Here is a 14,358-nt window from a genome sequence, read left to right as displayed (position 1 = left end):
CTATGATTTTTTCTTCTTTCAGGGAATGCCACAACTCTAATCCTCTCTAACTCTGACACCCCCTTAAGACACTGCACCCGTTTGGCATTGAGAGAGATCTTGACTTTATATGAAATCATCGCTGTCAATTTGATTGATTAAGGAACCCATGAATGCAAAATTGTAGAGAGCATTATAAAATAAGAAATGGATCTGTCAATCTGTAGGATCAATCCAGTTGGATTGAGGATACTCTCTTTGTGCGGATGCACGGCTACTTGTATTGTGAAAGTGGGTTTTGAGGGCAGTCAGGGGGAGGTAGTGGGCTGGGTAGGTGGGAAGAGTTGGGGCTTAGATAATGGGAGTGAAGTAAAGGCATGTTGCATGCTTTGTGTGTCCGGGTTTGTGGGATTTTTCTAGGGGGGTGTTGTGTTGCATGCAATCCTCGCACTCTCTGTCGCATGGCTATGGGCGACATTGAGCCTGTCTTGCCTGCTGCCTGCCGAGCGCTGTGGATGTTGGCCGATGCCCTCCGCCTGCCGCACACTTGGCTTTGGGCATGCCTGACAATCGCACACACTCAGGAACACACGAGCATGTACACAACCCCACAGCCATCGTACTACCGTGCTTGCCATCGTGAGTGCCCAACGCTCATGTTCGTAGGTAAATCCAATGGATGCCAACTGGTTGGGATAGGAACGGCAAGCGGCCCTAGCTGGCCCAGCTTGTTTCGTTCTATCTGCAGGTTTCTCCATTGGTTTTACCTGGTACAATATAGACTTGTTAAGACAGGGAACCTCCTTACAGGTGGGGGGAGCTCTATAGCAGATGCCTCAGTTAAATAAAACTAAAGCAGTCTCCTGAAAAATAGCAGAATTACACCAGTGATACTGTTATTGTTCTCCAGTCAGCCTATTTTGTCTTCAAAGGACTCCAATTAAGCGCCCTTAATTGCAGTCTGTGAAAATAATTGTGTGTAAGTGGGTGGGGAGGGATGCTGGGGTTGGAGGGGGGGTGTGGGGTTGGTGTATGTGTACTGTTTCATATATATCTACATGTGTGTAACAACAGAGATGTGTAAATGCGCCAGTGCATTCACACATTTAGGGAACATGGGCACAGGTTGGGTCGGAGGCCATTTTGGCTCCGATTGTTCTTCCTTGTGGTTCTCGGCTCTCACAGTTGCTTAGCAGCAGATGGCCCTCATTGGATAGCTGTGCTGTTTCGTAGAGTATCACTGGAAACACAGGAGACGCAGAGACTCGCCTATTCAAGTTTCTTTCCTCAAGCAAATGCTCTTGCACTTGCAAATGCATGCGATAATAAAACGAACAAAACTGTGCAGCAGACTTAACACGTGAATGCTCAACAGTCAGTATAGCACACATTAGTTATCAGAGGACTTCTAAAACTCAAGTGCCTCAAGTTGGCTTAAAAGCTCACATTAATCAGATCTGAAAGAATTACAGTGACACATAGTCAACATTGCTTTAGCCCCTAATGTGTCTCAGGGACCATCGAATAAAACGTGGACGAATCCTGTCCAGCTTTAATTGGCTGTTGTCTATGGAGCTCTCTCAACCCCGACCCTAACCCCTCACCCCCTCCCCTTCCTGGAGGTTCAGGCACATCACTCTTTAGCAAGGACACGTCCCTTTCTCATCCTCTCATCCTGACTGGCTCTCCACAGAGGCTGCTGCGCATGGATCTGCCGGTTGCTGATGACAACACGGTGCATTTTAACTCCACTCTCATGGCTCTGATCAGGACAGCACTGGATATAAAGATTGCCAAGGGTACGGCCCTAAAGTGCTATAATCCCTTTACTCTATCTGGTCATCTCAGTTACTCTCACCTCTATGTTTCTGTCTGCTTCTCTCAATGACTGTACATAAAGATGGACAATGTGTCTCCACTTCTTCCCACTGCAAAAGTAAAGCCAAAATATTCAGGCTAAAGATGCTGCCATCTTGCACCTGTGATATCATTTGGAGCCAGAGTCTGGGAGGTAGCGATCTAAGCTCTGTCGAGTTCCCGCCATCTGACACCGGTTAGCATACACAACTGTCAATCATGATGTCAAACCCCCTTTTTATGGCACCAAATAACTAATTAAAACCAAACTTATTGGGAAAATAAACACTTGAACATATAACAGCATGATAGAACTACCTAAAATGACACAAACCATCTTTAGGAAAAATGTACTTGGTGTTAACTTCAATTTTTTTTTAGTTTGGCCCATGTCCCATCCACTAACGTGTAGGGGGTGGAATTATGACCTATTCTGCAGCCAGCCACCAGGAGGCGATAGAGATGTTTTGGCTTCACTTTTGGGAAGCTCTCATGTCGTCCATCTTTACTGTACAGTCTATGGTTTCTCTTCAACAAGAATGCTTCAGATTATTTTAGTTAATATAACCAAACTCTGCCAATTCTGACACTAACGAATAACCTTTTTGTTTTGGGTGAATGTGTGCACGCATGAATGGCTAAATATATTTCTTTTGGGATTTTGTGCCATTGTGCCTTCCTTTTGGTCTGTACCTTCTTTGCCCTGTGTTAATGTGTGTGGCGTGTTTGCATATGTATGAATGAATGCATGTGTGCTGTCTGTGTGTGCAAATGTTTGATGCGCGTGTGTGTGGGCACTGGTTTGTGGGGCCACTCAGGCGGTGCAGACAAGCACCAGATGGATGCTGAGCTGAGAAAGGAGATGATGGCCATTTGGCCAAACTTATCGCAGAAGACGCTGGACCTGCTGGTTACACCGCACAAGGGTAAGTTACAGAAAAAAGCGCATAGTGGTATGTATATGTGTCTACAATCACCAACTCACCAAGAGGACAGCTTCTACCAGCCAGTGTCATTCACTGCTTTGCATCTCCTGATCAGGCTACTACAGCATAAACACATAATGTACATACATACACACATACATATACCAGTATACATTCTGTACATCCAAACATCCTACCAATACCTTGATCCAGAGCAGGGATGAAACAATATACGATTATGTCATGGATCGCACTAAAAAGCCCTCACAAAAAGTTGCTTGTGGTGACTTTTCATTTCTGCGACGTCGCTCACAGCATGGTTCGAGTTCAGGCTCTCCACCATACCATACACGTTCTATAGCCACATCAGCACATATGTGTACACAGACACATAGATCACATCAGAGTGGACACAGTAGCACATACACCCACACTGATCTTTCCACCCACTCACAGTCCTGGTATCAGGGGGTGCCTGCTATAGAAGATCCTCTATAGAAGTCTTTTCACTACAGGAAAAGTTAACCAGCAAATAAACCAGTAAAATAGGCTAATAAGGTTATATGAAACGATTGTGATGAAGAAACTAGCATAATGATGCATGTTTAGCAAAAGCATCAAGTTGTTTGGCTAAATGCATGGCAGTTAATAAGGTGTATTACACACATAAGTATGAGATATGTGTGGTCATATGATAATATAAATTTAATGCTGCAAGACTTGTAGTCATGCCACTTTGAAAAGGGCACCACTCATTCAGTAAAAAAAATGTACATAAAGTTATTTGACGACCAAAACAAAGCTCAATATTTTTCTGATTTTAAATGTTTACGTGTTCCATCCAAACTCTGGGGATACATGTCCGGAGTTTTTAGAAAAAAATTGAGCTCCTGTTTTCCCAGGGATCATTTGACTGAGGTGTCATGTTTCTTAGTGAGGTGGCTACCTGGTCCTCAGCCTTAATATTAAGATTAAAGATTAAATACACTCAAGTTTGGATAAAGATGGATGATACATAGATGATCATTAAGTATTAAGGGAATGTTCAATTTTTTAGGTACAGCATCTGCCTGTGAAAAGACTATTGGCTTTTTGTGTTAATGGTTGTACAGTGTTGTAATATTGTATTTGTCTGTTGTGCACCAGCAAGTGAGCTCAGCTCTGTTTCAGTGGAGGTGTGGTTGCTACCGTTCCTTCAAGACAACAAAAGAGCATATTAGCTTCTGATACAATTAGTATTTTACCAAGTGATATTTGTCCCTTTATATTGTGCAGTTCTAATGCCTCATTTCACCCCCGAAATTTGGCCATTTCCATATTTTCTTGGAGGTAAATCATAAATCTGCCTGCTGCACTTAAAGCGCTTAGAAACACATCATCAGCAAAAAACAGACCTTTTCCTTTATCTTGCCTTATTATACATATAGTTTTGCATAATATCATTAGCTTATTAAACTAGATTGTTTGCCGCATGAGCTTTTTAGATTAGTTTAACTTCATACACAAAGTTCATCAATGCATTAAATTAGCTTAAACCCTGTGTTGGGAAAATATATTAGCCTGTGAGAATGTGGTTTTGTGACCCAAAGGGTACACACAAGCATGCAAGTAAGCATGTTTTCATGCAAATTATAATAAGACCTAAAGTAAAAACTTAAAAGCCCATGTTTGTCCCTCTCTGTGAGCGGGGAAGAGGATGCGACATTAGAAAACAGTTCACTTTGCTTTTTGCTCCAGACAAAAGTCTCGCCCCCATTAGTTACTGCTGCTAAGTTGGACAAGCTTGACAAAAAGAAATATAAAAAAGGACTAAAGTATGCAATGAAAGGATATATTGATGATGGGATGCTAGACATCATGTATATGCAAATAAATACCACAAAAAGTTTCGGAGCGGCACGTGGCTTTACGGAGATATTATGAACAAAGGAACATTAACCTTGTCCTTTTCTAGCTAACAATAATTAATGAAATCTTCGAAATATGTCAGTGACCAACCTATCTGTCCTTTTCTAAATGTCTTTAACGTTACCACAGAAAAACGTAGGAAGCAATCCTGGCTGACGCTGGTTATCTGACAGTAAGCTAACTCCTCTTGATGTCGCTTAAAATTAGCTAGCTAGTTAGTAAGCTTTTGGCTAACAATAGCTAACTGAAGATGTGACTACATACAATGTTATATGTCCGTGGAGATTGTGGATCCAATGTAGTGTGACTTTGCATTGTAATGTTAACGTTGGATCTAGGTGTTCTTAGTGATGGTGTTGATGTTCGGCTGATGGTCTACTGCACAGCCTAATCTGCTCGTTACAACGGACATGATTTGTTTTTGGTTATGGGAACCGTAACCATCTTCAAAATTTGGTTTTCTTGTCAGCATAGACGAGCCTAGCGCATAGCATATCAAAACCAGAAAAAGGACAGCTGACCAAGGTTCTGCCAGATACCAAGCTTGCTCAATTATTGGAGCATAGACTGAAACGGGGCAAGACTAAGGAAGGGTCAATTATTGGTCACCACTGACCAAATATTTGCTGAATTTACCTCCAACAACTGAAGATTGACGCTCCTAAACCTACCACATTTGGGAACAGAACATTTTTATTTGAAGTCTTAATTTTTAAGCTCAGGTCTACATGGATTGACATGGAACAGAATTGTCCCAACTGCTGGTGTATTCTGCATGTTATTGTGAACTTCTCTGTGTCAGTGATTTGGTTGCAATCTGTGTGTCTCGTCCCCCACTCCCATCCCCCCCACGGCTCAGGGTCCCATCTCACTCAGGTCTAATCTTGCAGGGTAACTTGTCATTTTTTCAGCAGCCACAGACTTGACGGTGGGCAAAATCTACGCAGCCATGATGATCATGGAATACTACCGGCAGAGCAAGACGAAAAAGCTGCAGGCCCTGCGAGAGGAACAGGTAGACTCCACCCCAGAGAAATTCCCCGAACGCAAAAGAATTCTGTTTCCTTTTTCTCTTCCACCTCCCACTGGCTCTCTTTTTTTGATGCCGCTTCTACTCGCCCTTGGATTTAATTTTGCCTTTCTTCTACCGAATATGGATTTAAAAGCATAAGAACCATGTCTTATACATTTAAATCCTATATATGCTCCAAGCTACACTTCCAAACAAACCCCTCTTCCCCAGGTTTTCTTTTCATCACCTGTTTACCCAAACCTGACCTCCCTCTCAGCCTGTGCTGTACCCTTTATTAGCATGCTCCCTGGAAATATGCGTCCTTTTTCTAGCACCTTGTTGCTCCCTCGGCCAGCCTTGTTCCTTTTACCATGCTTGCTAACAGAGCTATCAAGCTGTTTTACGTTCTCTCGCTATGAAGCAACTTCTCCCTTTCCCACTGCCCCCCCACCCCCTTTCACCACAGCCTGTTTGAACATGGTGAGGAAGATTACAAGGGTTTACCAATTCATAACAAATGGTATTTGCTGTTGGTTAATGTTCTGAGCGATGATGATGATGATACCACATGGCCTTACTTTTTGTACCCTGTCAGTGCTCTTCCCCTCTTGTCGATGAATGCCTTTGAGATGCACTCGCTCCCGCTGTCTGTATTATAAGTCCACACTGCGGATGTGTGGAAACATCTCTCCACTCATGTAATACATCCTGTTCCCTCAAGCAAGTCGTCCAGTTGTTACAGCAATTGATCATAAATTTGACATGGTACAACAAAGTCATGGAGTGCGGTCAGCCTGCTCTATATTGCCTGAGACACAGCCTCTATCTTCAAATGGGATTTCCATTTCACAGAACAAAGGAGTGCATTGGTGGATGGAGAGTATGTTAGTGTTTTTTTCCTTTCGAACAGTGCAAATACAATATGTATTGGTATGTTCCTGAATGCAGCCATCCCATTGGACTGAATGGACAGGTCCACACAGGCTCTCTCAACATCAGCAGTACACAAGGACTTTAACCAGTCAGTGTGTCTGTCAGTGTGTCCCGCCATCTCTACAGTATCTCACTTCATGCTCCATCTCTCCTTTCACTGTGGTCTTTGTTTCTTTATTGGCGTATTGTTTTAAAGGAAGAATCCACCTAAAAATAACACTGTTATAAAAGTTTTGCTGTTTCGTGATCTGTTATTCTTTTTTTTCTTCGACTAACACAAATCATAGTCAGTGTCTTGTCAAGTTGAGATATTACAGCACAACTACAGTGGAGTTCAATGGCAGGATATTTCTTGGTTAACGCAAATATGAGATGTCGTTTCCCCTTAGGATTAAGTATCAAGGGTAACTTTAATCATACAGAGAAAATCCTTATTACAATAGATGAAGATCCAAAGTACCCCCATAAGACCAAAATACAATGGAGCAATAACTACGACACAGCGAAGTATGACATAACAATAAACATAATTAAAATAGATTTTAAAAAAAGAAATGATTTAATTGTGCTGCCTACTTTCTTTGGGGCAGAAGTACAAATATCAAGGAATAATGACCAAATCAAGAAAATCTGCTTTTCAACAAAATCAGGCAGGCAAAACACTTGCATCTGAAATGCTCCACGTGTGGCATGACGCCACGTGGTGGACGGAACAAGAATGGGTGCAGCTGCGCCCAGTGGAATTGTCCCTTCTTTTTCCCTTACAATTGAGATGCTGGTGAAGATAATAAAAGCAATTGACATATTCATTTCATATTTTATTTTTTCCACGTTAGTTTTGGCAATGGAAATTGTGGTATGAATTTTTTCATATTTGCATCTTCTAACTGAAGGAAAGGATTGCTTTGGTGGTCTCATGTAACAGTGTAAGGAAGCCAGCGGGTGGATTTTTTCTTTAACTCCACTATCTCGTTCTTGTCTCTCCACCTCCCTCTGTGTATTACTCCAGCCTCGTCTCAACTGTCCTTTTCAGTGTTTGTTGACCTGTTGTTGTGTTATATATTGTCTGCTGTCTGTCATCCTCTTGCCTTTCTTCGCTCTGTTTTGGAGTCTGTTGTCCCTCATTCCTTGTCTTCCACGTCGTATCTGTCCTTCTGATGCTCTCCCTTTATCCTTCCAGGAAGAGATGAGACCTTGACTTATCAAGCTCTCCCTACTTGGTCAATCCACGTTGATTGTGCACTCTAACCAAGACCCATTCTCTCCAGTCTGTGTGTTCATGAATCTGTCTGTTTGCCTGTCTGTCTGCCGTGATGGTTGGTGGGATGTTGAGTGGAGGTTCCTGTGACCAGTGGCTCCGTATGTAATCAGTCAATCCCGGGACCATTCATTGATACATATATGCCACCGCTGAGACATACTCCATTGAAGCCGATATCTGTGTTAAGTGTTTGCTGTTCATGTTTTTCACTATAATCCATCTAAATGTTTGTACCATGGATTTTCTCAATAGAGCTAGCCAGTGCCAAACCAGATCGTCCGGAGACGAACGTGAGCCATTTACCCCTGTGACACAGACGGTGACCACTGGACAGGATTAGACCAAAGAAAGCAGAACTTTTAAAGCTGTGGTTTTCCAATAATGTCCCACATTGGCAGCCATATTGGATGACTAAATGTCTAAACAAACAAGTTTAAGACCTCAACAGAAATTAAGTGAATTTTTGAGCACTTTTGAACAGGAATTGATATTTCATACACTCATACCAGCCACCAAATTGTTTTTGTGCAAAGCTAATTTTAGCTAGCTAACCGAAGTGGGCCATAACTTGCAAAAACATCCGTTGACAAACGCTCAAACAAGTTGTCAAAGTCTCATTTATCCAGTAGTATACTCAGCACTTCCCAAACACCTGCATTTATGGTAAAAGCCTTACGATATAAAACACTTCAGACTACGAGTAGCGCACCCTTTGCATGCATGAGCACGCATGTGCGTATTAGCCTCGCTTGAGCAGGGTTCAAAAGCACATTTGTTAAAATGCACGCTACTTCGTTGTCCACGAGACTTGTAAACATCACTGCCCTCATGCTTCCATGCGTCCATTACATTGGCGTAGATACGGCCAGATGGCACTAGAGGGCAGAGTCACAGGTTTTTAAACAACAACTGAGGTGCCAGAGGAGGAGGTTGTATTATTGTACCTTTAAACAGAGGCAGCGTTGTAGACGGTTTTGGTCTGTGCGGCCATTTTTACATTACATGCCGACATGTGACCAGAGAATTCTTTTCACTATATTCCCTATATGTTACTAGATATTATTATATATTACAGATAAGTTCCATTCCTCCATTATTTAAATTTCTTCATCATCTCCTATGGTAACATGTCGTTTGAAAGTACGTTGCGCTGCCCCCACAGTCTCCGGTGCTCAGTTTTGCCGTATCTGCAAGCTCTCAGATGCACAAATATGGATGAAATGAAGGCAAAGTGCAGACAAAAGGCTCTATCCGTCTCCATCTCTATCTCCATATCTAACGTTGAGCATAAATAAGCCCTTAGAAGATCATCACCAAAATTATAGCAGTCCTTTGCAGATATCTGCACCACCATGACGACAATAGATACATGTGCTACTTAAGTTTTGGGAGCAACTGCAAAGCCTCTATTACCACATTCACCAGTTGCATAACCAGTGTTTCTAAAGATCTGTTTGACTGGTAAAACTATAAGTATCTTATCATAACTTTTAATGCACATTGTAGCCCGACAAACATCCTGTCCAGCAGATCAGCCTGATGTGTCAGAGGAGGTTTGGACGTGTATCTGTTTCTGAACTGGCCTCGATCCATCTGCACTCATTTAGCATTCAGCCCTTAGCTTCCAGGCTGTGGAGGGACATGACAGAGGCTGTAGCAGTCATGAACCGTCGCCTTTTAAGCCACTCCTGAGAGGACTCCATTACCCAGGATCCCCTGGGGGGAAAGCTGCTTGACCTCTGACCTGATGGAAGCAGAAGTTTTTTGATCAGGTTCAGATGTCCACTTCCCACAAAATGGCATATTACTCAAAAGATCTGTGCAGAAGGATCACACAGATTGTCACACTATGATTTTTGAGTAAAATGTCTTTTTTTGATGATGTGTTTCATGAGTATGGTAATCTGGTCCAAGACCTGTGATTTAAGAGCAATCTTACCTCAAATGCCTAAGGTACAAGTTCCCCTCTGACACAGATCTGAGATCAGCTTTTCAACCCTGAATATCAGCCCAAACTGATATAAAGAAATAAGTCAAATCCTAAAGTCAGCAGTGTCCCTTTAAACACTCATTCAGTGTGGTTAGCAGATCCTAGATCAGTAGTCTGGCAGGGAACTTTACCTTGGATACCCACAGCCATGTGTTTGCCGATGGCGCCCCTGTGTGGGTGCATGCTGCGAGTGCATCCTGTGTTTGTGTCCTGTGTCTGCCCCCTGAGTGTGCCTGATGCCAGCCTGCAGGCCATGTCGTGTATCTCACACAGAACCGAACGCCATTAATGTTTCAGCGCATGGAGCCGCCCTCTGAGGGAGGGGGCATGGATGGCCAGGGGGGTCAAGGCCTCAACGGCCTCCCCAGCACCCAGCCAGATAACCTCAACAGCATGTGAGTAGACTGGACAGGGGAGGGGACCTACATGCAGTGCATGAGACAGCAGAAAATATATTTATACTAGCACCAACACACTCACACATTCATAGTTATCTATGCATGTATATATTGTGTGTATTATTCCCTTGGTCACACTTTTAGGGGCATCATGCTTCTTTTTAAGGACAGTATTTCTGAATCAGAAATGTTTTATATTACCAGCTAACTCTGCACTTTCATCTTTTGTAGATGTAGTGGTTTTTGTGTTGCAGGAGACGTTTCCCACTGTGTCTCAGGCTGAACGTTTAGTTTGACTTCTTGTAAAAACCCTACATTTCTCTTCCCTAGAACTAAAAACCTTTGCTGTGAATACATAGATTTCAAGTTCACATCTAAAGTAAAAATTTTGTTAACTGGCAATAAAAATTATTAAAATTCTTATTTATACATACACACAGTACAGTACACACTCTGCATCTCTGTGATGTAGTTGTCTTCTTGTTTTATCCTCCCTGGCTGTGGTTTACTTTAACCTTTTTTTCCAATTGTCTTTTCTCTTGTGTGTCGTAGTGTGTATGTATATGTGTGTGTGTGGTTTTCTGTTGTCCATTTCCTCAGCGGTGTGTAAGCATTAGTTATGTGTGCAAAAAATATCCTTTGGAAATAGTACAAGTCCTGTTTATGGTGCTGAGATTGAGCCGAATTTTACAAATTTGCACATCTTTCAATGTGCGTGTATGAGAGTGTGTAAGTGTGTGTTATTGTCTGAAATTGTTGTTAGACCAGTACTGGTCCAGCCACAGGGTCCAGTTTTCCCCCTAGTCATTGGTTCAAAGTCCACACAGTTTAATATATTCAGCATCATACTTGTGTTTGGCCGTGTCGGCGAGCTAGTGTGCTGTCTCTCTCATGCAGCTGTCTGTTAGTCACTCACTATACAGCAGGAAATGGCACTTCAAAATAAAAGCTCTGTGCCCAGAATTCAGTGTACTTAAAAATTAAGTGCATTTTTTACAAACATGACATGTTTGCAGATCACCTGCAGTCCATTCAGAATTGATCCGTGACCCACCAGTTGGGAACCACTAGGTTAGACTGATGAAAGTTGAGCCACGTACAGTTACAATGTAAACCTGACAAACTGTGTTTGAGATGTCCTAAAATGGCCGCTGTGCAGAGTACGCTGTTAATTATGGTAATAAGATATTATTCAGTAGGCGTTTACTAACATGTGAAAATATCATCCCTGTCATCACAGTGATATTCATAAATATGCCTTGATTTTTAAGACACACCACATTTTAAGAGATTTTTTTGTCATAACAAAATTAATATGCAGAGAGATTTAAGAAAATATTCAGGAAACAGTGTGAAGATTTTTTTTTATTGAATCAGCTACTTGATTGGTCAAAGATATTGCACAACTACTCATAGTGGGTATATTTATTTTGGTTCCCTGATGTGTAATCTGCTGACTTGTGTGTATGTGTGGGTGCCAGACCTCCCGAAGGTGGCATGACTGAGAGCCAATCCTGGGTGACGGCCAAAGCCCAGGAAATGTTCCAAAAGACGGGTAACTGGAGCCCCGACAGACCCTATCCCGATGATCTCCATGACAACCGTCACAACCCGCAGGTAGGCTGAGCGCAAACACGTCATGTCGTCACCATGGTAACACACCAATTCAAGCCCAAGCACCTCTGAGCTCACACAGTCAGTTTGTGTCCATCCACGGCGGATACGTTCTAGTAACTAATCGATGGGCAGGAAGTATTAGATGCTAATGGGAAACTTTTCTAAGGAATCCTGCTGCTGAGATGCAGATATTGAAAACCTCTCTAGAGCATCACATTTTTCACACAGTCACAAAACCTGACGTGATCTTATATACTTAATGGTGACTTGTTGAATGACCTGAAACTGCAGGTGCAAAAATGAGTCCCACTTTTGGAACTTATTGACGCAACCAATATAATTTCTCCTGTATTTAAAGCATAAAACTTTTTGTCCATTCAATCCATAAATTTTTGAGAGCCTCACCCACCCCAACGCCCATCCTTAGATAAAAGTATGAACAACCTAAACCTGTAGATGTCAATACTCTTAGCCCTCTGAATATACCAAGAGTCAGAGCTTTAACGCAAAAGCACAGCCTTTCTATGGACAAAAAAAGACAAATTTAAGCCACTGTTTTAAGGCAAGTGACTGAGTGGAAAGTAAAAACCCATATTTCTTTGCCCCTTCAGGTAAGTACTTCATTTCACATTATCCTCTCTCATTCATATCTAACCTGGATAGATGGGAATTTCAGGGATAATACATGATTGATGAGGATCCATGGGGCATAATGTCTTTGTAATTGGAGTCTCTCATGATAAAATCTTGAGGAATTGTCAGACCTAAATCCAGTTTCCTGTCTCTGATATTAAGAGATTTGACACAGCTGCAAAGGGATTTAAGAGCTCCACCTTAATGCCCTGTTTGAGTGACTTCGTTGTAAAAGTGATTGAGAACTATTAGTCCTAAATCTACTCCGTCATCTCTGACGCCGAGTTCTTTGCAACCTCCGGTGAATTAGTTCAGAGTTTAGATCTTTTCAGTATCTGAAGTGCAGGATGTTGCTGTAATTACCTCAGCGTACAAGACTCTCTCTGTCCTCTGAGCTCTTCTCTTTTCTCTCTTCATCTCTTTGCTCGAAGTCCACATCTCCCGTAATCTCTCAGTCTTATCATCTTCCTAATCCCTGAGTTTTTCTGTTCACTCTTCAACCTCCTCTTGAGTCAATGGCTAGGAGTTGGTAGATGTGTTTTTGTGATGTACATCTTCTCCTCCTCACTGCCCCTTACTTTTACTTGTCTGTTGGGACGTCCCTACTCCCCAGCCCCTCATCTCTCTCTTCAACCCCATGACTAACATACAAAGGTGAATGTAGACCAGGAATTGTGCGATGTAATCTTTGGAAAGAAAAGGACAAAATTTAAAAACAAAACCTAACCTTGGGTTGGCAGATTTATGCCAAAAAGGTCCCAGGGTTCCCAAAGAAGCTTTTCCCAATGGTCAGAGCATTAGGCATTAACACAGAATCTGGCTATGTGCTTTTCAAGTTCATAAACTGAGCTAATCTGATCGGTACCCACCTCATTTAAATGTTGTGGAGTTTCTTAATACAACAAAGGCCTGGTACACACATACATAGGTATTTGTTAAAACAGAGCTTTTTTTTTAATGCATTTTGGCCTTTTGTCCACATGTAAACCGCATTTTAGGCACTGTAACATCAGCCATTAGATTGTGGACTCCTGATTTGAAGCCTCGAATTTGCCATTTCGGCTATCACTATCTTGGATTTCTTTAAGCTAGAATTGACCATACTTGAACAAGAGGGGTGAGATAACCTTAAAGCCAGCTGTTCCAACCATTAGCACAGACGTTTATAGCTACGGTTAACTGTCATAATAATAAATGCTAAACTAGCACAGACAGCCTTAAAGCCATTAAAACCATTTTTTAAATAAACCAAAATGTACTCGCCAGAAAAATTGAATATCCGACTTCTTTGAGGATCTTTTAGTACAACCAAATGCTGACAAAGACTTTCTTAAACAACCAAAACTTTACAGTTAATTTTCATGTACTGTAACGTTTTGGTTGTCTAAAAGAGATGAAAACACACTAAAATCGCAGAAGCTATGGCTACGTCTATACTCCAGGGCCATGGTTATGTTACCTAATCAGCATTGTCGCCGTGGTAGTGACTCGTCAACAGATGGCACCCAGGTGTCACTCAAAGCGCCACGCCCTTAATTATGCATAACTTTAAGCCTTAATGACATTTAAACTGGTGAGTTATGTAAAATTTCACCCCTTGTACAGTTGTCATCACCTGTGAATCAGCTATGGAGACCAAAACCTGGCTGTAAATATGTTTATTTTGCTGTAAATTTGGGCATTTTAACATCGGGGTCCATGGGGATTGCCTCGTTCCTGGAGCCAGCCTCAAGTGGCCGTTCAGAGAACTGCAGTTTTTGCCATTTTGGCGTTGGCTACATTTTTCAGTCGTGGAGGTGGCCACTTGGTTTAAGGTCAGTGCAAGCAAACCTTTTGTAAAAGTT

The 14,358-nt window shown here is 42.0% G+C and overlaps 1 protein-coding gene across 44 annotated transcripts in view; it reads left to right on the top strand.

Moving 5' to 3' along the window:
- Positions 1-14,358, top strand: part of cacna1ab (calcium channel, voltage-dependent, P/Q type, alpha 1A subunit, b) — a 201,562-nt gene that overhangs the window by 167,338 nt on the left and 19,866 nt on the right. For 21 of the 44 annotated variants that reach the window (XM_033623512.2, XM_078166408.1, XM_078166421.1 and 18 more), the window contains exons 39-43: positions 1,673-1,778; positions 2,655-2,762; positions 5,582-5,685; positions 10,140-10,261; positions 11,746-11,881. In XM_033623512.2, the coding sequence (XP_033479403.2) occupies positions 1,673-1,778; positions 2,655-2,762; positions 5,582-5,685; positions 10,140-10,261; positions 11,746-11,881 (576 nt within the window). The remainder of the gene's footprint in view (positions 1-1,672; positions 1,779-2,654; positions 2,763-5,581; positions 5,686-10,139; positions 10,262-11,745; positions 11,882-14,358) is intronic. The other 23 variants (XM_033623514.2, XM_033623513.2, XM_078166409.1 and 20 more) reach the window with 3 other exon arrangements.

The sequence above is a fragment of the Epinephelus lanceolatus genome, chromosome 3, assembly GCF_041903045.1.
Source record: "Epinephelus lanceolatus isolate andai-2023 chromosome 3, ASM4190304v1, whole genome shotgun sequence".
Taxonomy (NCBI): domain Eukaryota; kingdom Metazoa; phylum Chordata; class Actinopteri; order Perciformes; family Serranidae; genus Epinephelus; species Epinephelus lanceolatus.
Note: the sequence above shows the minus strand (reverse complement) of the source record. Positions and strands in the feature narration are given on the sequence as shown.